General features: G+C 45.4%; 1 protein-coding gene across 5 annotated transcripts in view; it reads left to right on the forward strand.

Annotated features, from left to right (window-relative positions):
- The window catches only part of PPP2R2C (protein phosphatase 2 regulatory subunit Bgamma), a 170506-nt gene that overhangs the window by 92363 nt on the left and 55095 nt on the right, over positions 1-23048 (forward strand). For all 5 annotated transcript variants that reach the window (XM_056555103.1, XM_056555104.1, XM_056555106.1 and 2 more), the window contains one exon: positions 21403-21500. In XM_056555103.1, coding sequence (XP_056411078.1) covers positions 21403-21500 — 98 coding nt within the window. The remainder of the gene's footprint in view (positions 1-21402; positions 21501-23048) is intronic.

Consider the following 23048-nt stretch of genomic DNA (forward strand, 5'->3'; position numbering starts at 1 on the left):
AAAGAAAAAGCCGGCTCCGGCAGGGGAGGAAGATTTCCTGGTCAAGCCCTTTTGTAGATTCTCTTGGCATGGCCTGAGTTTCAGGGATGGACAACGGGTAAATTCTGCCCCAGGGAGGTGTGGTCCAAGGCAACATGTTTATAGGGCAATCGTATGGACGATGAGCTGGTAAGACTTCAGCTTTCTTCTTACTGAAGACGTCAGCAAAGTCCAGAAGAAACTATGGTAAACCCGGCAAAGGAGTAGAAGGAGACACCAATTTAAAGGAAAACTGTCAGCTTTCTTCCCCCACACTAACCAGTGGTACTGGTTGGTAGTGCGGGGGACGCGGATCAGTTTAATCCTTACCGCGCCAAGTTCGGCCGTAATCTTCTATTTTCGGTATATGCAAATGCAGTGCTAACTGGTACCGGCCGGGCTAACTGGCCCTCTGACGTCAGTGCCGCTTGTTGCAGCGCTGCCCAGCTCATCAATATTCCTCCCCTCTCTCTTCATTACAGAGCAGGGAGAAGAGGGAGTGGCGGAGGGAGGGGAGCAATATTGATGAGCTAATCGGACGTGTTTGAATACAGTTGTTGTTGCAGTAAGGTCCCCAACGGAGTACTTCTCCAGTTTTCCAATCTAGCTGCGGAGCATGGAGTTGCCACGGAAGGCCTAGGAGAAGAGCGGAGGTACAATGAGGAAGTACATAGAAGGACAAGTTCTCCTTATGCGAGACTCCAACCTGTCTAGACAATGGTTCAGTGCGAAATTGCACTGTACAGTCCAGATTTTCAACGTTAACCGTAGAGATGTACAAAGGCTTCAAGAGGCGAGACACTGGCAGACGATACCTTTGTACCAAGGAAGCATTACTAAAGTTCCCCGTGGAACCAGAGTTCAGGAAGGCTAGAAGGGAAATACTCTCCTTGGAGGGAAGAGAAATCTGGACCGTCAAATTCAAATGTGGAGAGGAAGTATTCACACATAGTGAAGCCCCTCCCACAAAGTCTAGGTGCGAGCGTTTACCTGTGACTGAGGATGCACAGGACAGTCTCTGAGGAAATTATCTGCACTGGCGCAGTAGAGGCGCCCTTGTCATCAGGGGACAATCTGCAAGCAGGACTGCAGGCAGGAACGGAAGGAGGACCCCTGGTGGCCAAACTTTTAGGGGTTAATTTAACACATGAAGTTACACAATTTTAGCGCTGCGGAAGTTACACAATTTTAGCGCTGCGGAATCTGTAGGCGCTATATATTTATATATAAATAAAATAAATAATAATAATAGAGGCAAAGATTCTCAGCTCTTCGGTGTGTTCTTTCCAGCAGAGTAAGGCGAGACCGATCCAGTTTGCGGTGGTTGCTGGAAGACAGGTACCAGACAAGGAAAGCACCGAGGTCATGCAGATTCCCTTTCCTGGCGTTGTTTCTCACGTCGTTCAGCGAAACGAATATCAATCTGAGAGGCCAGTTGAATGAGGTCACTCAGAGTGGATGGCAATTCCCGGGCAGCAAGGACATCTTTAATATGGCCAGAAAGTCCACTTTTGAAAGTGGCGCAAAGAGCTTCATTATTCCAAGATAGCTCCGATGCCAGGGTACAAAAACAGATGCCATACTCGCCCACAGAGGAGTTGCCCTGGGAAAGACTCAGCAAGGCTGTCTCAGCGGAAGAAGCTTGTGCAGGTTCTTCAAAAACACCTCGGAATTCAGTCAAAAAGGCTTGGAGATTAGCTGTGAGTGGATCGCTGCGATCCCATACCGGGGTTGCCCAGACCAGAGCCCTTCCAGTTAGGAGACTGATGACAAAGGCCACCTTCGCTCAGCCACTAGCTCGATGTGCTAGTGGCTGTGTCACAAAACCATGGCAAGACTTAGGATCCCCCTCAAACTTCTCAGGTAGGGACAGACGGAGTTTGGACCCCATGGTGACTGCAGGAGCGGAAGGCATCTTCGGAGCAGAAGGCGGCTGTGGTTGCTGTGGTTGTTGCTGGACTGAAAGCAACTGCTGAATCATGGCGGACAATTGGCTTAACTGTTGCTGCACCAACTGCTGCCACTGGAGAGCCACAATAGAAGCGAGATCCGGATTCTCGGCCAGAGGTACCCCAGTGGGATCCATGGCCGGATCTTGCTGTAACGAAGCTGGATGTGGATCCACTGATCTGTGAGGCAGATGATTTGGTCCATATCAGGGAGCAGAGTCTAAGGTGCCGCTGGTCTTCACCAGAGCCCGCCGCAGGGCAGGACGGTCTTGCTGCGGCAGGCAGCACCCCGGTCGCTACCCCTGATATGACTCGACCACACAGGTACCTGGGCGAAGCGAGGTACAGTAGGATGAGGTAGAGACTTAGTCGGACTTAGCAGAAGGTCAGGGCAGGCGGCAAGGTGGCGTAGTCAAGAAATGCAGCGGAAGGGTCTAATACACGGGCAAACAACAGATTTGAGAACGCTTAATTTCAGGCTATGGGGCACTGAAGATCTGGCAGGGAAGTGGGGGAGGTGCAAGAACTTATAATGTAGTGACAGGTGTGACAGTAATTATGGGTGTACTGGCCCTTTAAATTTCAGAGCTCCAGCGCGCACGCACCCTAGGAGACAGGGACGCACGCGCCTGAGCTGAGACACAGGGGAGGAGACGGTAGCGGAGCATGGTGAGTGACGGGCTGGGATTCGCATGCGGGCACGTCCCACTATGCCAATCCAAGCCCCGCCGGCAGAATCTGCGCTCACGGACGATGCTTGTGGCCGGAGTGCAGAGTGTAACATGGGCCATCATCTGAAGCCATACAGGGGAGAACTTCCGCCCTCACTCTGCTACACACAGCCCAGAGCAGTTCAGTATGAGATGGGCTGTGATTGTCTGAGGCCGCAACCCCCCCCCCCCCCCCCCCCCCCCCTTCTCAACTCTCTGCACTTGTCAACAGGGGACAATCTGCAAGCAGGACTGCCGGCAGGAACGGAAGGAGGACCCCTGGTGGCCAAACTTTTGGGGGTTAATTTAACACATGAAGTTACACAATTTTATTAAGAAATACATTAGAAAGGTAATTTAAATAGGCTAATCTAAAACATATTATATTTTATTACCGATGACAGGTAATATTTAACACCAAGCAGCCATATACTCTGCAAAGCTACTGAACTGCACAGCCTGCACTGACTATCCTAGCGGTGGTGTACCAGGAAAGAACACTGTTTAGCAACAGTACTAGTCAGCAATTATTCTCTCTCAGCACTAGGACAATCAATACAGGCTGTTGAGTTCAGCAGACTCTAAATTAAGACAATGCAGATGCAAATTTTTAAGGTAGTATGGTATTAAGTGGCCATTTATTGACCTGCACACAGCTTCATTGCCCCCTAAGTTCACCATACACAGATAGCGTGCACCCTTAGACAATCCAATTTAGCTATGACATGTAGAGCCTGGAATGTCACTTCTTATGAAAAAAAAGTATTGAAAGGAACCAAAAAAGTATTTACTTTGTGACCATGATATTGTTGTACCAAAGAAAATGTAAGTAATAAATGAAGATATCAAGGAATATAAACAAGATTACCCCCAAACCACCAGGCAGGTTGTCCCACCACTAAACGTGCTGTCAGTAGGCCCTGTAGACACAGTATGGATTCATTTCATATCACTGAGATATTACTATTAAAGGGCCAAATAAAAGTCAGGAATAAGAAAGTTATTATGTTACCAAATATTACCTCCACTCCATGACCACATGTTACAAGTGCATAATGGCTAAATAATATCATAATACTGTACTATACTAAGCCAATATTCCCACCATATTGTCCCCATATTGTAGTAGATGGCATCCTTGCAAAGGCTCTACAATGATTATAGTGCAATTACATCCAGTGACACACAGGTAATATCTTCTGGGATCAGAGTTATAAATTTTTTCATTTTCTTCTCCATTTCGCCCAGACCGCCATGAAGACTTTACCCAGCCATGACTTGCAAAGTCTGCAGCCCATATGTCTTTGGTGTCTCACTTTTGCAGCACCCCCCATCTATTCTCCACCCTTTTCATAAACCTCCCACCATAATGCTTCTATATCAGTACCATTCTGTGCCTGCTTCTGCCCTTATAACTTTAGATATGCCCCCAAAACAGTGCCCCCAAAAACTCCTCCCTTTGTGCCGCTCAAAGGCTATGTTCAAAATGCCTAAAATATGGGCATATTTTGTACACAGTGGGGGAGATTCATCAAAAACTGCAGAGGAAAAATTGCCCAGTTGCCCATAGCAACCAATCACATTTTTCAGAGGTCTCTTAAGAAATGAAAGAAGTGTGCTGATTGGTCGCTATTGGCAACTGGGCAACTTTTCTCTGCACAGGTTTTGATAAATCTCCCCCAGTGGGAACATAGTCCCCCCCCCCCCCCCCCCCCCCCCCCACACACACACACACACACAAAATGATAGTGCCCTCCTATTGTCACAGTACTCTCAACACAATAAAAGTGCACCCTTGGAGTCCTCCAAACAGCTAAAGGGCCCCTTTAGTGACCTGTACACAGCTACATTGCACTCTTAGTTCACCATACACAGCTAGGATGCCCTCTTAGTGCTCCCCACACAACAAAATTTCCCCCATACAGTACAAATTCCACCCCCAAAATATGGAGGGGCGGCTCAGCACTTATCTATACACAGCCATTGGCTGATCGGGCATGCTGGGAGTTGAAGATTTTCAACATCTAAAGGGCCACCGTTTGACACCACTGCCTTACAGCGTTTTGACAAATTTAGAGATATTTGTTTTGCATTTGTTTGTTTTTTCCCATTTGACTCTTGTTCCATCCCCTTATACAATCCACAGTCCGCTCCCTCTTCCGTGTACACACTTGTCATTGGCAGGCCATAACTCCCCAGTAATGTCTCCGGCTTTGATGTGCAAACTGTAATTATAACATTGTATGCCAATTCATCTATATATGATGTATTAAAGGGGCACTCCCGTGGAAAACTTTTGGAAAACTTTTTTTTAAATCAACTGGTGCCAGAAAGTTAAACAGATTTGTAAATTACTTCTATTAAAAAAAATCTTAATCCTTCCAGTACTTTTTAGGGGCTACTATATACTACAGAGGAAATGCTTTACTTTTTAGATTTCTCTTATGTCACGACCACAGTGCTCTCTGCTGACCTCTGCTGTCCATTTTAGGAACAGTCCAGAGCAATATATGTTTGCTATGGGGATTTTCTCCTGCTCTGGACAGTTCCTAAAATGGACAGCAGAGGTCAGCAGAGAGCACTGTGGTCATGACATCAGAGAAATCCAAAAAGACAAGCATTTCCTCTGTAGTATATAGCCCCTAAAAAGTACTGGAAGGATTAAGATTTTTTAATAGAATCAATTTACAAATCTGTTTAACTTTATGGCACCAGTTGATTTAAAAAAAAAAAAATAAAATGTTTTCCACGGGAGTACCCCTTTAATATAACAGCAGAACTTAGCATGCCCTTTTTATCCAAAATGACTTGCAAAGACTAATCCTTAGTAAGTATAAATTTATGTAGGTCAGAGTCGCCGTGATGTCATTGCGCATTTTTTCATACTGTAAATTGGTTTCATACTGTATATTGGTTGCTAGCCCAGATTGCACTAAGCTTCCGTGTACCACTTACAGCTGATCAATGTGCTCCTAAGCCGCCTCGGTAAACGCACTGTTTGACTTTCATTTACATGGAATATATTTAGTCACTGTGGAAAATGCCTCATAACAATAAAAAATAACAATGCTGTACTGAATATATCAGTGTATAGTAGTAGTAGTCTGTATGTAGTATAGTAGTCAAATATTAACACACAGTGGGGGAGATTTATCAAAACCTGTGCAGAGGAAGAGTGGTGCAGTTGCCCATAGCAACCAATCAGATTGCTTCTTTCATTTTCCACAGGCCTCTTTAGAGGCCTGTGGAAAATGAAAGAAGCAATCTGATTGGTTGCTATGGGCAACTGCACCACTCTTCCTCTGCACAGGTTTTGATAAATCTCCCCCAGTGACCAAATAACAGCTTCATACATAGTAATGTAATAATGCTGCTATATAAGTCATAACATGATTTGTGGTGCCAAGCCTCGGGTGCCACCCAGCCGGTATTTTGGCCAACCTGCCGGTATTTTTATATTAAAAATACCGGCAATGCAATGGCCGGTATATATCCAACCAATCCTCCAACTCCCGGAATGTTGCACCATATATTATACTAGTGTTTCCCAACCAGAGCATCTTCAGCTTTTGCAAAACTACAACTCCCAGCATGCCCGGACAGTTTTGCAACAGCTGGAGGCGCCCCTGGTTGGGAAACATTGATCTATACTATATACTATTTTATAGTCCAACATGCTGGGAGTTGTTGTTTTGCAACAGCTGGAGGCGCCACTGGTTGGGAAACATTGACCTATACTATATACTATTTTATAGTCCAACATGCTGGGAGTTGTAGTTTTCATCTGGGGCAGCTGCTGAGCTACAGGCTGTATCAGGGCATGCTGGGATAAAATAAAAAAAAAAGCGATCAAAAAGTCACATCAAAACAAAAATGGTACTGTTTAAAAACTTCAGATTTTGTCGCAAAAAATGAAAAAAATTAAAAATAAAAAAGTTATAGGGATCAGAATAGGACAAAATTACCCCCACATATGTGTATCCTGTGATGTTACGTATATATAATTAAAGGAAATTTGTCACCTGTTTCACCTGCACTAACCGGTACAGACAGGTAGTGCAGGTGACACTGATGACAACGGTACTTACCGTATTTTTCGCCGTATAAGATGCACTCTTTCTTCCCCAAAACTGGGGAGGAAAAGTCGGTGCGTCTTATACGGCGAATACACCCCCTATCGCGGCGGTCCCTGCGGCCATCAACGGCCGGGACCCGCGGCTAATACAGGACATCACCGATCGCGGTGATGCCCTGTATTAACCCTTCAGACGCGGCGATCAAAGCTGACCGCCGTGTCAGAAGGGAAAGTGACACTAACCCGGCTGTTCAGTCGGGCTGTTCGGGACCGCCGCGATTTCACCACGGCGGTCCCGAACAGCCCGACTGAATAGCCGGGTTAGTGCTTACAGGACACCGGGAGGGACCTTACCTGCCTCCTCGGTGTCTTCTCCGTTCAGGGATCCCCTGTATGGCCGGCGCTCTCCTTCCTCGTTATCACGTCGTCGCGTACGTGCATCGGCGTGCGTAACAACGTTATAGCGGCGACGGAGAGCGAGGATACCCGGCCGGCAGCAGAGACGTTCCGGAGCGACGGGGACACGGCGACAGCGATGGAGCGACATCCAGGGCAGCAGTGACGGGTCCGGAGCGGCGGGGACACGTGAGTATTACCTCCTATGCAGTGGTCTTCAATCTGCGGACCTCCAGATGTTGCAAAACTACAACTCCCAGCATGCCCGGACAGCCAACGGCTGTCCGGGCATGCTGGGAGTTGTAGTTTTGCAACATCTGGAGGTCCGCAGGTTGAAGACCACTATTGGGTTCAAAATCTTTATTTTTTTAGATTTTGCACCTATAAATTGGGTGCGTCTTATACGCCGGTGCGTCCTATACGGCGAAAAATACGGTACCTTGTCCCGTTCCGTGCAGGGGATCTCTGGTAATCTTCTCCGTTAGGCTTCAGCTCCGGGCTCGGCTTGGGGCACGGGCGGAGCTTAGAGAAGTCACCGCTGCTGTTCTCTAGCAGCAGCGGTGACATCACTAAGCTCCGCCCATGCCCCAAGCCGCTGCTGCTCTATGCTGGGTCCCGCTGCTAGAGTACTGTTGTCATCAGTGTCACCAGCACTTTCTGTTAGTACCGACAGATTAGTGCAGGTGACACTGGTGATAGATTTCCTTTAATTATGCAAATTAGCATGGCCGGTATTTTTTGACAAAAAAAAGGTGGCAACCCTAGTGCCAGGCCATTTGAAGCTGTAACTTCATCAGAAAAGCTACTGCGCCAAATGGAACAGCACATGTCCTGGCGTATGGTGCAGTGATCCTCTTTTACATTTTTACTACGTTGTAAAAGGGAGCGTATAACATATTGCAGTAGTAAAACAAGGACAACTGTGGATTGGGGTCTTCTTGGAGACTTTGTCAGACTCGTGTCTATTGGCAATATCCCTCTTCTTTACCTTCTACTTTCTAAAATTGAGCTTTGAGAAAACTTACTTAATTATCTTCTCATCTAATTCATACCACCCCCTCCACACACCCCCCCCACCCCCATTAAAACTAATAATCTAATAAACTAATAAAGGGATCGTCACTACTATCATCCCTACATCAAAGGTTATCCACTATTCACAGGATAGGGGGTAACTAGCTCACGGGTCCTGAGCTGAACACTTGGCAATATTCGGAAGCCCTATAGGAATAAGTAAAGAGCTGGCCATTAAAGGGGTACTGCCGTGCTGACAACTTATCCCCTATCTAAAGGATAGGGGATAAGTTGCCTGATCGCGCGGGGTCCCGCCACTGGGGACCCCTGCGATCTCGCACGCAGCATCCCTCTCTCATCAGGCCCTGGAGTGAACATTGCTCCGGGTCTGATGACTGCCGATCACGGGGCCGGAGTATCGTGAAGTCACGGCTCCGCCCCCATGTGACGTCACGCTCTGCCCCTCAATGTAAGTCTATGGCAGGGGGCGAGACAGCTGTCTCGCCCCCTGCCATAGGCTTGCATTGAGGGGCGGAGCATGACGTCACACGGGGAGGTGGAGCTGTGACGTCACGATCACCGGCCCAGTCATCAGACCCGGAGCGGATGTTCTCTCCGGGGCCTAATGGTAACGGGGTGCTGCATGCGAGATCACGGGAGTCCCCAGCGGCGGGACCCCACGCGATCAGGCAACTTATCCCCTATCCTTTAGATAGGGGATAAGTTGTCAGCACGGTAGTACCCCTTTAATGCTGCCACTCCATTCATTAAGGCGATATTTGGGCTCCATTCTTAGAATTGCTGGGGTCCCAACGGTTGAACCCCCCACCAAACAGTTATTCCCTCTCCTATAGATAGGCGATACCATTCTCCCCTCCCCTAATATGTGCTGGGCCCCCGGGCCATGTGTGTTCCTGTAGCTGTGGCCTGGTGGAGAGGAAAGCGGTGCCCGGGATACAGCCACAGCCTGGTGCACTTTTCCTGTGAGCTCAGAGTCTATTGTGGTTGTGTGTGGGGGAAAGAACGGTGAAAACAGCGTGTAAAGTATATACTATAGCCATGTATATACTGTACACTCTGTATACACTATACTGCTGACCTAGTTAGTATATATTGTACACCGAGCTGATATGGTGTATACAGAGCTATAGCATACACTGTTGTGATATCATGGGGGAGATTTATCAAAACCCGTCCAGAGGAAAAGTAGCTGAGTTGTCCATAGTAACTAATCAGATGGCTTCTTTCATTTTTCAGAGGCCTTTTAAAAAAATGAAAGAAGCGATCTGATTGGTTGTAATGGGTGACTCAGCAACTTTTCCTCTGGACAGGTTTTGATATATCTCCCCCTATGGTGTATAAAACGGTATATTGTGCTAGGCTTTTTTTAGGTTGAGGGCACATTGCCAGGGGCATTAAGTACGCCTCTAACCACACCCATAAATTACCCATTTTTTATTACCTTTTGGGTGGTCTTCTTAAAGAATGTGTGGTGACCTGGGGTGTTGCAATGGTGTAGCAGGGCCTGGTGGTATTAAACCTGCGTGGTAAGGTGTTATTAAGCCCTGATTTGTCGTGACGCCAGGATGTGGTTGTTTTCTGTACAAGGCCCTGCCGACAACCAACCCAAAAACGGCAGGTAATAAAGGAATGTCCACAGCAGGAATTGTAAAAATAACTGGAACTTTTACTTAAACTTCTTATAGAACAGTCTTTACAGTTATGCAGTTTCTCTGGAGGCAACCGGGATGCAGGATACCTCACAGGCTTGCTGGGACTTGTAGTATTTAGATTTATGCAGACCACTGTGCTACTAATTATATGCTTGAGTGTAATAGTAGTCAATAGAAATTGTGGATAGATCTTGGTAACTCACGTTTTTAGTGGCTGCAGGTTCCTTAGGCTTTGGCCTAGATGAGATGAATTTAGTATATGCTGAGATTGTGCTTCTTTAGTGTCCAGGTCTCAAGAGAGTGAATTTAGAGACTACAGCCCCTTATATACTAGGGAGGCTGGACTACAGCCCATTGGTTGCCAAGCCTGTAGGTCCTGTACCCAGGGAACTCTGGGTACATCACATGACAGTATCACATGACCCAGTAAGGTCCTATACATTTGTACAACTTTATATAGAGTAAACAATATGTACAATACATTTACAATGCTTTTATATAAGGTGTAGCTGATAAGAAAGGGGGGACAGTCCTGCAGGAGAGCCCAATGGACTGCAGCAACTCTTCCTGAGGGGACTTAGGACAGGAACAGGACAAGGTCCTGTACCGGGACACCACAAATGCATAATGTATGGCTGACTGGAAATCTGTCACACTAAAAGTGGTCTGAATAAGACATGTTCTTTTCAAAGAGGTGGTATACAGTATATACTGTACCTCTGTGCAACACATACAGTATACAAATAATGTAAGGTTGTGGAGGGGGGCCAGATGGGATACCTTATATATGGTATGATAAGGGAATACTTCTGGACTCCTCTTCCTCCTATCTGTCTAATACAATCCAAATAGAAACAGCACATCAAGTAAAGAAAGGATAATATGAATGAAAGACAGCGTTGTCTTTGATACATCATGGAATAAATTATTCACTCTGAGTGAAGCTGATGGTGTGCTGCATCTATTTTGCTCTATCTATCTATCTATCTATCTATCTATATGTAGAGAAAATAGCAGCACTCCAGGGTTGCAGTGAAAATAGTGTAAGGCTTTTATTCACCACACATCAAAGCGACGTTTCGGCTGTCTCACACAGCCATTGTCAATGACTGTGTGAGACAGCCGAAACGTCTCTTTGATGTGTGGTGAAGAAAAGCCTTACACTATTTTCACTGCAACCCTGGAGTGCTGCTATTTTCTCTACATATAGATATTGGGGCTGTGACCAGGTCTATCTATAGCAGTGGTCTCCAATAGAGATGAGCGAACTTACAGTAAATTTGATTCGTCACAAACTTCTCGGCTCGGCAGTTGATGACTTTTTATTGTATAAATTAGTTCAGCTTTCAGGTGCTCCGGTGGGCTGGAAAAGGTGGATACATTCCTATGAAACTCTTTCCTAGGACTGTATCCACCTTTTCCAGCCCACCGGACCACCTGAAGGCTGAACTAATTTATGCAGGAAAAGTTATCAACTGCCGAGCTGAGAAGTTTGTGACGAATCGAATTTACTGTAAAAACAAAAGGAAAAATAGCCAGCACAACAACCTAATACACAGGTGCCCGCTGCTGTGGCAAATACAAAATGTTGTATTTGCCACAGCAGCGGGCACCTGTGTATTAGGTTGTTGTGCTGGCTATTTTTCCTTTTGTTTTTACTTTGTAAGTTGGGGGGTGTGGCACCCTCTTTAGCCGTGCACCCCACCCCTCTCAGACTGGAGGTGGTTTAGTCAATGGCTGATCCAACATGTCACACAGTCAGAGGCTATATGCACAGCAGAGGTGAGTTATCATGTTAGGGTCCCATCCGATATGAGGCCACCTCCGTGTGGTGGATGGGGGGGACACATTTTGATCAAAAAGTGCGCTAAGAGCCTCCATTTTTTGACCAAGAGTGCTGTTGCAACTTTTCTTTTTTGCGAATTTACTGTAAGTTCGCTCATCTCTAGTCTCCAACCTGCGGACCTCCAGATGATGCAAAACTACAACTCCCAGCATGCCCGGACAGCCTTTGGCTGTCCGGGCATGCTGGGAGTTGTAGTTTTGCAACATCTGGAGGTCCGCAAGTTGGAGACCACTGATCTATAGCATGCACCCACCAAGTCTTCTCCAGTGCTGCCTGATTTCTACAAGTCTATCTATCTATCTCTCATATCTATCTATCTATCTATCTCTCATATCTATCTATCTATCTATCTATCTCTCATATCTATCTATCTATCTATCTATCTCTCATATCTATCTATCTATCTATCTATCTCTCATATCTATCATATCTATTTATCTCTCATATCTATCTATCTATCTATCTCTCATATCTATCTATCTATTCCAGCAGTAAATCCAACAGCACTCACGGGTTCAAGTAAAAAACACAACGGTGTTTATTTAAACCATGTTCAAATGCAACGTTTCAGTGATATCCACCACCTTTTTCAAGCATGGTATACAACTGTGCAAGACAAACCTTTATATGGTATCATATTAAGTTAATTACAGACTCCAATCAATATAATTAAACATAATTCATACAGTAAAAAGACATGATCAGTACAAAATTCATAATATAAAAAGTGCAAGTGATAACAGTGTAGTTAGACTCATATCTATCTATCTATCTATCTATCTATCTCTCATATCTATCATATCTATTTATCTCTCATATCTATCTATCTATCTCTCATATCCATCTATCTATCTATCTCTCATATCTATCTATCTATCTCTCTCATATCTATCTATCTATCTCTCATATCTATCTATCTATCTCTCTCATATCTATCTATCTATCTATCTATCTATCTCTCATATCTATCATATCTATCTATCTATCTATCTATCTATCTATCTCTCATATCTATCTATCTCTCCTATCTATCTATCTATCTCTCATATCTATCTCTCCTATCTATCTATCTATCTATCTATCTATCTCTCCTATCTATCTATCTATCTCTCATATCTATCTGTCTCATGTCTATCTATTAATCTCATATCTATATATCTTATATCGAATGTGTTGCTCATTCATAGTACACCGCTACCATCTTACATTGCTGATGGCAATGCTGTGCACTGATCTCCCAGAACAGTAGTATGAGATATGCATTTTGATATATTGGCAGCTCCCTGGAGAATTGGTGGCACAGTATGATCGACAGTCGTTCTCTGATGTTTTATCTATGAGATATACACAGCACACATTATCACCAGCATCACGAAGAGAAGGGAAACTATATGTACAGTATCTAATTTCAATTGTCCAAAGTTTGTAACATAAATGGCCATAAGAATGACGGGTTATCAAAATTTATTGTAGATAGATACATACAGTTACGTATACAGTTACGTCAAAGCAGACCTTACCAGAACATGACCCATCTATTCTTATCTTAGTGAAGACATTTATGTAATGGAGAAATGCCATCGTGTCTACTGTATTGACACAGTATTGAGTACAGTGATCCCCCGACCTACGATGGCCCCGACATACGATCATTTCAACATACGATGGCCTCTCAGAGGCAGCATCAACATACGATGCATTTGTATGTCGGGGCCATCGCATAAACGGCTATCCGGCAGCGCAGACTGCTTCAGCTGCCACCGGATAGCCGTTTACGGTGCCCCGTGTGGTCCGGTGACGATCACTTACCTGTCCTCGGGGCTCTGGCGCGTCCTCTTCGGGATCCCCTGCATCGTCGGCGCTCTCCATCGTCATCATCACGTCGCTGCGCACGCCGTCCCGTCATCCAATAGGATCGGCGTGCGTAGCGACGTGATGGCGGCGACAGAGAGAGAGGATGCCGGGGAAGCAGAGGTCTTGCCGGAGCGTCGGGGACACCCCGGGGACGCGGCGACAGCGATGGAGGGCGACATCCAGGGCAGCGGTGACGAGCAGTGATAGTCCGGAGCGGCGGGGACAGGTGAGTATAACCTCCAATACCAGTAGTCTTCAACCTGCGAACCTCCAGATGTTGCAAAACTACAACTCCCAGCATGCCCGGACAGCCGTTGGCTGTCCGGGCATGCTGGGTGTTGTAGTTTTGCAACATCTGGAGGTCCACAGGTTGTAGACCACTGTCCTATACTTTACATTGCACGGATCCCTCAACATATGATGGTTTCAACAAACGATGGTCCATTTGGAACGGATTACCATCATATGTTGAGGGACCACTGTATATTGTGCTGCCTGAAAGGAGGATGGGTGTAATTGTCCAGGCTTGCTGATGGTTGTAGTCCATCTGGCAAAGCTAATTGTAGTGTCACGTATGGCAGGGTGGTCTTACAAATCATGAGCCTTTGCAACTTTTGGAAATACACAATATAGGAAGTCCTTAAAGAGTACCTGTCACCAAACTAAACTTTCAATATATTGTTCCTTATGTATTTCTAAAACAAACTTTGCTATTTACTTGCTGTTAAAATTCTCAACCTTTATTTGTTTTTAAGGGGATTGAAAAAAAAAAACGGCCACTAGGTGGCTCTGTTCTGTTCCCTGTGCAAGTCAAACAGTTAGTGTACTTCATGTACTTATTAGCTGCTGAATACTACAGTGGAAATTCGTTTCCGTTTGAAACACAGAGCTCTCTGCTGACATCATGACCACAGTGCTCTCTGCTGACATCTCTGTCGATTTTAGGAACTGTCCAGACTAGGAGAAAATCCCCATAGCAAACATATGCTGCTCTGGACAGTTCCTAAAATGGACAGAGATGTCAGCAGAGAGCACTGTGGTCATGATGTCAGCAGAGAGCTCTGTGTTTCAAACGGAAAAGAATTTCCACTGTAGTATTCAGCAGCTAATAAGTACATGAAGGATTAAGATTTTTTAATAGAAGTAATTTACAAATCTGTTTAACTTTCTAGCACCAGTTGATTTAAAAAAAAAAAGGTTTTCACCGGAGTACCCCTTTAACCCCTTAAGGACCAAGGATGTACCGGTACGTCCTTGGTCCTGCTCTTCTGATATAACGCGGGGTTACACAGTAACCCCGCGTCATATCATGGCGGGCCCGGCGTCATAGTGAAGCCGGGACCCGCCTCTAATAGCGCGCAGCGCCGATCGCGGCGCCGCGCGCTATTAACCCTTTAGCCGCGCGCTCAAAGCTGAGCCGCGCGGCTAAAAGTGAAAGTGAAAGTTCCTGGCTAGCTCAGTCGGGCTGTTCGGGATAGCCGCGGCTAATCGCGGCATCCCGAACAGCTGACAGGACAGCGGGAGGGCCCCTTCCTGCCTCCTCGCTGTCCGATCGCCGAATGACTGCTCAGTGCCTGAGATCCAGGCATGAGCAGTCATCCGGCAGAATCGTTGATCACTGGTTTCTTATGAGAAACCAGTGATCAACATAGAAGATCAGTGTGTGCAGTGTTATAGGTCCCTATGGGACCTATAACACTGCAAAAAAAAAGTGAAAAAAAAAGTGAATAAAGATCATTTAACTCCTCCCCTATTAAAAGTTTGAATCACCCCCCTTTTCCAATAAAAAAAAAACACAGTGTAAATAAAAATAAAAATAAACATATGTGGTATCACCGCATGCGGAAATGTCTGAATTATAAAAATATATCATTAATTAAACCGCTCGGTCAATGGCGTGCGCGCAAAAAAATTCCAAAGTCCAAAATAGTGCATTTTTGGTCACTTTTTATATCATTAAAAATCAATAAAAAGTGATCAATAAGTCCTATCAATGCAAAAATGGTACCGTTAAAAACTTCAGATCACGGCGCAAAAAATGAGCCCTCATACCGCCCCATACACGGAAAAATAAAAAAGTTATAGGGGTCAGAAGAGGACAATTTTAAAAGTATTAATTTTCCTGCATGTAGATATGATTTTTTCCAGAAGTCCGACAAAATCAAACCTATATAAGTAGGGTATCATTTTAATCGTATGGACCTACAGAATACATATCAGGTGTCATTTTTACCGAAAAATGTACTACGTAGAAACGGAAGCCCCCAAAATTTACAAAACAGCGTTTTTTTTTTCAATTTTGTCGCACAATGATTTTTTTTCCCGCTTCACCATAGATTTTTGGGCAAAATGACTGACGTCATTACAAAGTAGAATTGGTGGCGCAAAAAATAAGCCATCATATGGATTTTTAGGTGTAAATTTGAAAGAGTTATGATTTTTTAAAGGCAAGGAGCAAAAAACGAAAATGCAAAAACGGAAAAACCTCCGGTCCTTAAGGGGTTAAGTATTTGCAGACAAGTCCTTACTCAGCTGTTCAATGTTCTGATTAGACAATTCTCAATATTGGAGCAAGAAAAAGGATTTTGGGAACAATTGCCCTCTCAGCGTGGACCGGAGACTTGGGTGAAAACCTCCTGAACCTTGCATGGTGCTGTGATCACTGTAATGGGATCCTCTTTGCCCGTTATGACTCCCGTTAGGCTCCGTTACAATAACGTACATTAAGGGCGGTCAAAGTGAAAAAAAAAAAAAAAGATCCCTTAGCGTTTGTTTGTAACGGAGAAACTTTCACAGTGTTTAAGTGGCCTTACATGGTGTATGCAGTAGTCGACATATAGGACATAAAATGCAAGTTACACATTTGGAAACAATGTTGGAAACAATGTTTTTAAATCAAATGGTGACAGAAAGTTATGCAGATTTGTAAATTACTGTTTAAAAATCCTAAACCTTCCAGTACTCAGTAATCAGCTGCTGTATGATCCAGAGGAAGTTGTGTAGTTCTTTCCAGTCTGACCACAGTGCTCTCTGTTGCCACCTCTGTCCACGTCAGGAACTGTCCAGAGCAGGAGCAAAGCCACATAGCAAACCTCTCCTGCTTCAGACAGTTCCTGACACAGACAGAGGTGTCAGCAGAGAGCACTGTGGTCAGACTGGAAAGAACTACACAACCTCCTCTGTAGTATACAGCAGCTGATAAGTACTGGAAGGATTAGGATTTTTAAACTTTTTAACTTTCTGCCACCAGTTGATTTGAAAACATTTTTTTCCACAGGAGTACCCCTTTATTTCTCAGCCACCCGATGACTTTACATCTAAGCTGCTGGCTTGTACTCAGGTAGAAAAATATGGCTGCTTTCAGAAACAATCAGAAACAATGCTACAGCATGCTGGGAGTTGTAGTTTTGCAACATCTGGAGGTCCGCAGATTGCAAACCACTGCTCTATACTGTATCCCTATGCCGGAGTTGCAAAAGGTAAACAAAATAAACTTTAAAGGAAAACTGTTAGATATTTTTTCCCACACTATCCACAGGTACTGGTAGATAGTGCGGGAGATGCCGATTAAAACGAGCCGTACCTTGTCCGGATCTGCGCCGCCGTTCTGCCGCAATTGTAGTTTTATTATCTGTTGAAATCTTCTGTAACTGGCACGGGCGGGGCTTCTGCGCTTAACTGGCACTGACGTCAGCGCCGCTTATGAATATTCATCCCCCCTCCCTCCAGCTCTCCCTCTCTTCGCCGCCCCTAATTGGGGGGAGGGGGGATGAATATTCATAAGCGTCGCTGACGTCAGTGCCAGTTAAGTGCAGAAGCCCCGCCCGTGCCAGTTACAGAAGATTTCAACAGATAATAATACTACAATTGCGGGTTAGGCCGTGCGGATCCGACCAAGGTAGGGCTCGTTTTAATCAGCGTCTCCCGCACTATCCCCCAGTACATGTGGATAGTGCGGGAGAAAACATCTGACAGTTTTCCTTTAACTCACCTTCCCCAACGGTCCTGACTTGCTTCCCAGGGAATGGAACTGCGGACAGCCGTCAGCCTATCACCGGCCGCAGCGAAGCCAGCCAGAGCTCCTTACATGACAGTGGGCTCAGCCTACTGATAGGCTGACGGCTGTCCGACATTCCCGTCGCCAGCATAAGGCCGACGTCGGAACATGCGTGAGTTTATTTTGTTTACCTTTTGCAGCCCTGGCATAGGGATACCGCACAGTATAGAGAGTGTCAGCACCGGCGGCCGCAACAAACAGGAGGACCAGGAGGCAGTGCTTGCGGGTGACATGTGAGTAGTACCTAGATAGGGACAGTGCAGCGCTGGGCTAATAATTAATTTTGGGGTAGGTTGAGGGAAATACCGTTACATACCGTGGAACCGCCATAAGTTACAAAAATACCGCGATACACATATTTGGCCATACCGCCCAGCCCTACTTTATCTGTGGTTGATAGAGTTCATGCCACAGACCCAATAAAGTAGTTTGCATGCCAAAACTCCCTGCGCACCCCTACCATACAGGATTGGATGTGAACTTCTATGGGTGCTGTAATGGCTGCTATTACTGGTCCTCACCCAACATTGTTATTTGTGGAAGAGAAACTGCTGAATAGATTTAATTGCAAAATATGCGTAAGGCTTTGTGCCTAAAAGGATGTGACAGAACATCCTAAAATAAAGTCAGAAAGCTCATCAGCTTCCTAAAAACATATTTTTATGAGTCTTCACTTTTCATCATCGATTTTCAGTCTTTGTTTAACATTGTGAATAGCAAATGACATCTCAGCAGAGAATAGCTGTGCAGATGTTTCAGGCTTCCGTCCTGCAGAGAAGGATAATTGAGATCTATAAAGCACCATCAGACGACGCGCTAACATAGCTTGGGTGTCATTATCTGTCCACCTTTATGGCACCGGCTGCTATGGATCATATTGCTTTATAGACCATACAAAGCCTTTCTATTTCATTATTACTTAGCAAAGAAAGTTCAAATTGTGACATATTTAGTCAAATATGGTGGAAGGGGCAACAAGAGATGGACATTACATTGAGGCTTCGGGACATCAGTGCAAAACTTGACCTTTGGCCATCTAAGTAACCCTCTATCACTGCACTTCTTCCCTATTTAAAACATGGCTCCCTAATACACTTTGTCCTGGTTGTAGATACCCTACTGTGTCAACTGGTCAGTCTCGGATGGCCACAGGGCATTGAAAACAACAGATACCACAGATACCCCTAGTGATAAAATCTACCGCAAACGCATCCTGTACAGTACTTAGGCCCTGTCAGGTTGAGTCCCTCATTGTCTTAGGGGCTCTCCTGCAGCGTCTCCCCCATAGTAGTAAGTCTAATGTTATGTATAGTGTTGTAAATATAGTGCATAATGCTATGTATAGATATATAATGTATAAAGGACCTTTAAGGACCTTTGGAGGTATCACCTGTTATGTTCACATGGTTATGTTACCTAGAGAGCACCAGTTGACCACCTGACCTGCAGCTTCACCTATGGGCTTCTGGCACAGCCCCCCCCCCCCTTTATAAGAGGGGGAGCCATCACAATCTCTCTCTTTCTGCTGAGGACAGCAAAGCACAGACATCACAGATCCTGTGTCCAGTACACCTGGAGGCCATAAAGTCTGCACACCAGCCACATTGTCTGTAAGTCAACTCATCTATGTCTGCTGTCTCTACCAAAGTCAAGACACTAGTCAAGTCAATTATAGTCAGAATGGCTGTATTGAAGTCTGACCCAAAAGTACTGCAAGTCCCAGAAATCTGCAAGGCCCTTTCCCTGTTACTGGTCGACTCTCTGAGATTCTGGCCTAGCTGTAAAGACTTTAACAACTGTCTAACCTCAGTAAAGCTACCGTTAACCCTTACCTGGTCTTGGACAATTATTGCCCTGCCTAACCTTGGGATAGCAATGCTACCGTTCGGGTGGTTACCGGAAAAACCTTTCTGGCGTCACGAACAATAGGGGTTAATAACACCTTGCCCCTGGGCTATACCATCTATACCACAACTTTGGCGTCACCACCCATCAATAGCCAACACATTCTAATAGGTAATAGGAAAATGGGCTGATAAAATGTGTTATATAAACTATTGCTAGTCTTTCAGGATGCAGAAAGCTATGCTGGATCATAGAAGTGGTGAGTTATAGAACAACAGTGGTTTGCTCTGTTATGGAGGCACTAAATGTACCATCTGGAAACTGGATTTGCCTTTTATGTACTTTCTTGGTATTATGTTCTGGCACTTAATAGATGCTGTTTATCTGGGAACTCTTTGGCACTGTCTGTGTACCATAACATGAATTATCTGGGCATTTTGTGGCAATATCTGGTCATTGTAGTATATTTATTTTGACAGTATATTAGGTCTTTATGGCAATATTCATAGGTACACTGGATGTATGATTTATCTATACTCAGAATCAGATTTTAGCAAAAGTTGGAGCCTTTAATAGATTTATGGATTAATATCTGTCCAGGTGAACTATGTGTACGTGTGTGAGCTTAGGCTTTGTCCTAGTACTTCATTTTCCCCTCATTTTAAAAGCACTTTTGTAATTTGACTTTACATGAAATTGGCGCTAGAATGGCCCCAGCTATTAAAGTGGTTGTAGCTGTGTTGCAAGGAAGATAAAAGGGTATTCCATTCCGTCATATTGCTATATAATTGGCGGTCTGCCTTCTTGGCCCCCGATTAAAGGGGTACTCCGGTGCAAAAAAAAATCAAATCAACTGGTGCCAAAAAGTCAAACAGATTTGAAAATTCTAATCCTTCCAGTACTTATCAGATGCTGTATGCTCTAGAGGAAGTTGTGTAGTTCTCTCCAGTCTGACCATAGTGCTCTCTGCTGATACTTCTGTCCTTGTCAGGAACCATGCAGAACAGGAGCAAATCCTTATAGCAAACCTCTTCTAATCCTGGCAGGGAAAGAGGTGGCAGCAGAGAGCACTGTGGTCAGACTGGAGAGAACTATACAACTTCCTCTGTATTATTCAGCAGATGATAAGTACTGCAAGGATTAAGATTTTTATATAGAAGTCATTTACAGATCTGTGTAACCTTCTGGCACCAGTTTATTTGAAAAACATTTCTTTTCCTCCAGAGTACCCCTTTAATCATGGCAATGTAAGGAACACACACAGAACTGGTGAAGCACTGTGTCCCCCACACTGTATTCTCTCCTGCACAAAAGCCCTTGGCCACCCTGGTGTGCAGGGACCTGCAGTTTGTCCCCATTCAAGGGTATGAGATCAGCTGCAGTTCCCCACACTGCTGAGTGGCCAAGAGTGCTACAGTGCAGGAAAAAACTCAAAGGGGATACAGTACTATGCCGTGTCCCATACATTCTCCCAATCGGTGGAAATCCCAGAAGACGGACACCCACAGGTCATTAAAGGGGTACTCCACTGCTCAGCGTTTGGAACAAACTGTTCTGAATGCTGGAGCCAGCGCTGGGAGCTCATGACATCATAGCCCCACCCCCTCATGACGTCACACTGCGCCCCCCTCAATGCATGTCTATGGGAGGGGGCGTGACGGGTGTCACGCCCCCTCCCATAGACTTGCATTGAGGGGGCAGGGCGTGACGGCATGATGGGGCGGGGCTATGATGTCACGAGCTCCCAGCGCCGGCTCCAGAACAGTTTGTTCCAAACGCTGGGCAGCGGAGTACCCCGTTAAGTGATGCTGTAATCAAGATAGGGACAATAAAAAGAGGCTCTCTAAAGGAATGAACCCTTTATATTTGGATATTGTTAATGAAATAAGAGTGAAGCTTTAATGTATAGACTGTATACCTGATATATCATTATTAATGGTGCATTATTGTTGTCTTCTCTTCCAGCTGATATCATTTCTACAGTTGAGTTTAATCACACTGGAGAGCTGCTGGCAACTGGGGACAAGGGGGGTCGTGTTGTAATATTCCAACGAGAACCAGAGGTATGTGTATGGTATATCAACGCACATATTACCGGGGTAATATCAAACACCACACAAGGACATTCCAGGCTATTTTTTGGGTGCCCTCTCTAATAGCTAGAGCAAAGTGAAGAACATCTTTTACCCTGGAGGGCCCATCGTGTTGGGGATCAGACAGGGTCATGTGTCATGCAAGAAATGATAGCTATTTAGTCTTGTCCCTCTAATGCAAGTGTCCAAAGTTCTCTGTATGCAACAGTAGTTGTCATTGACACCGGTGCTAAAGAGGACCTGGTTTACCTCTATTTCCCATAAAATAACAATGCCAGAGTATATTATTTTTAGAATTCTATTTTGTGCCATTCCTCTACAATTAATGTTGGAAATGTATTAAAAAATCTTAATCCTTCCAGTACTCTTTAGGGGCTGTATACTAAAGAGAAATCCAAAAAAGAAATGCATTTTCTGTGATGTCCTGACCATAGTGCTCTCTGCTGACCTCTGCTGTCCATTTTAGGAACTGTCCAGAACAGGACAAAATCCCCATAGCAAACATATGCTGCTATGGACAGTTCCTAAAATGGACAGCAGAGGTCAGCATAAAGCACTGTGTTCAGGACATCACAGGAAATGCATTTCTTTTTTGTATTTCTCTTTAGTATACAGCCCCTAAAAAGTACTGGAAGGATTAAGATTTTTTAATTGAAGTGATTTACAAATCTGTTTAACTTTCTGGCACCAGTTGATTTAAAAAAAAAAAAAGGTTTCCACGGGTGTACCCCTTTAATGGAGTTTTAGGTCGGGCACAGCAGGAAGACAGTGGCCCTCATTTACTAAGCTAAAACCCATTAGTTTTTGTCAGGTTTTTCCAAGTTATTTTGGTGCATAGTGTCTGAGACATGTCTCAGACAGTACGCGACTGTCACGATGCCGGCTGGCAGGTAGTGGATCCTCTGTGCCAGAGAGGGATTGGCGTGGACCGTGCTAGAGGATCGGTTCTAAGTCACTACTGGTTTTCACCAGAGCCCGCCGCAAAGCGGGATGGTCTTGCTGCGGCGGTAGTGACCAGGTCGTATCCCCTAGCAACGGCTCAACCTCTCTGGCTGCTGAAGATAGGCGCGGTACAAGGGAGTAGACAGAAGCAAGGTCGGACGTAGCAGAAGGTCGGGGCAGGCAGCAAGGATCGTAGTCAGGGGCAACGGCAGGAGGTCTGGAACACAGGCTAGGAACACACAAGGAAACGCTTTCACTGGCACTAAGGCAACAAGATCCGGCGAGGGAGTGAAGGGGAAGTGAGGTGATATAGGGAAGTGCACAGGTGTAAACACTAATTGGAACCACTGCGCCAATCAGCGGCGCAGTGGCCCTTTAAATCGCAAAGACCCGGCGCGCGCGCGCCCTAGGGAGCGGGGCCGCGCGCGCCGGGACAGAACTGACGGAGAGCGAGTCAGGTACGGGAGCCGGGGTGCGCATCGCGAGCGGGCGCTACCCGCATCGCGAATCGCATCCCGGCCAGAGGCGGTATTGCAGCGCCCCGGGTCCGTGGAACCGACCGGAGCGCTGCAGTGA

This window comes from Hyla sarda, chromosome 1 (assembly GCF_029499605.1).
Source record: "Hyla sarda isolate aHylSar1 chromosome 1, aHylSar1.hap1, whole genome shotgun sequence".
Taxonomy (NCBI): domain Eukaryota; kingdom Metazoa; phylum Chordata; class Amphibia; order Anura; family Hylidae; genus Hyla; species Hyla sarda.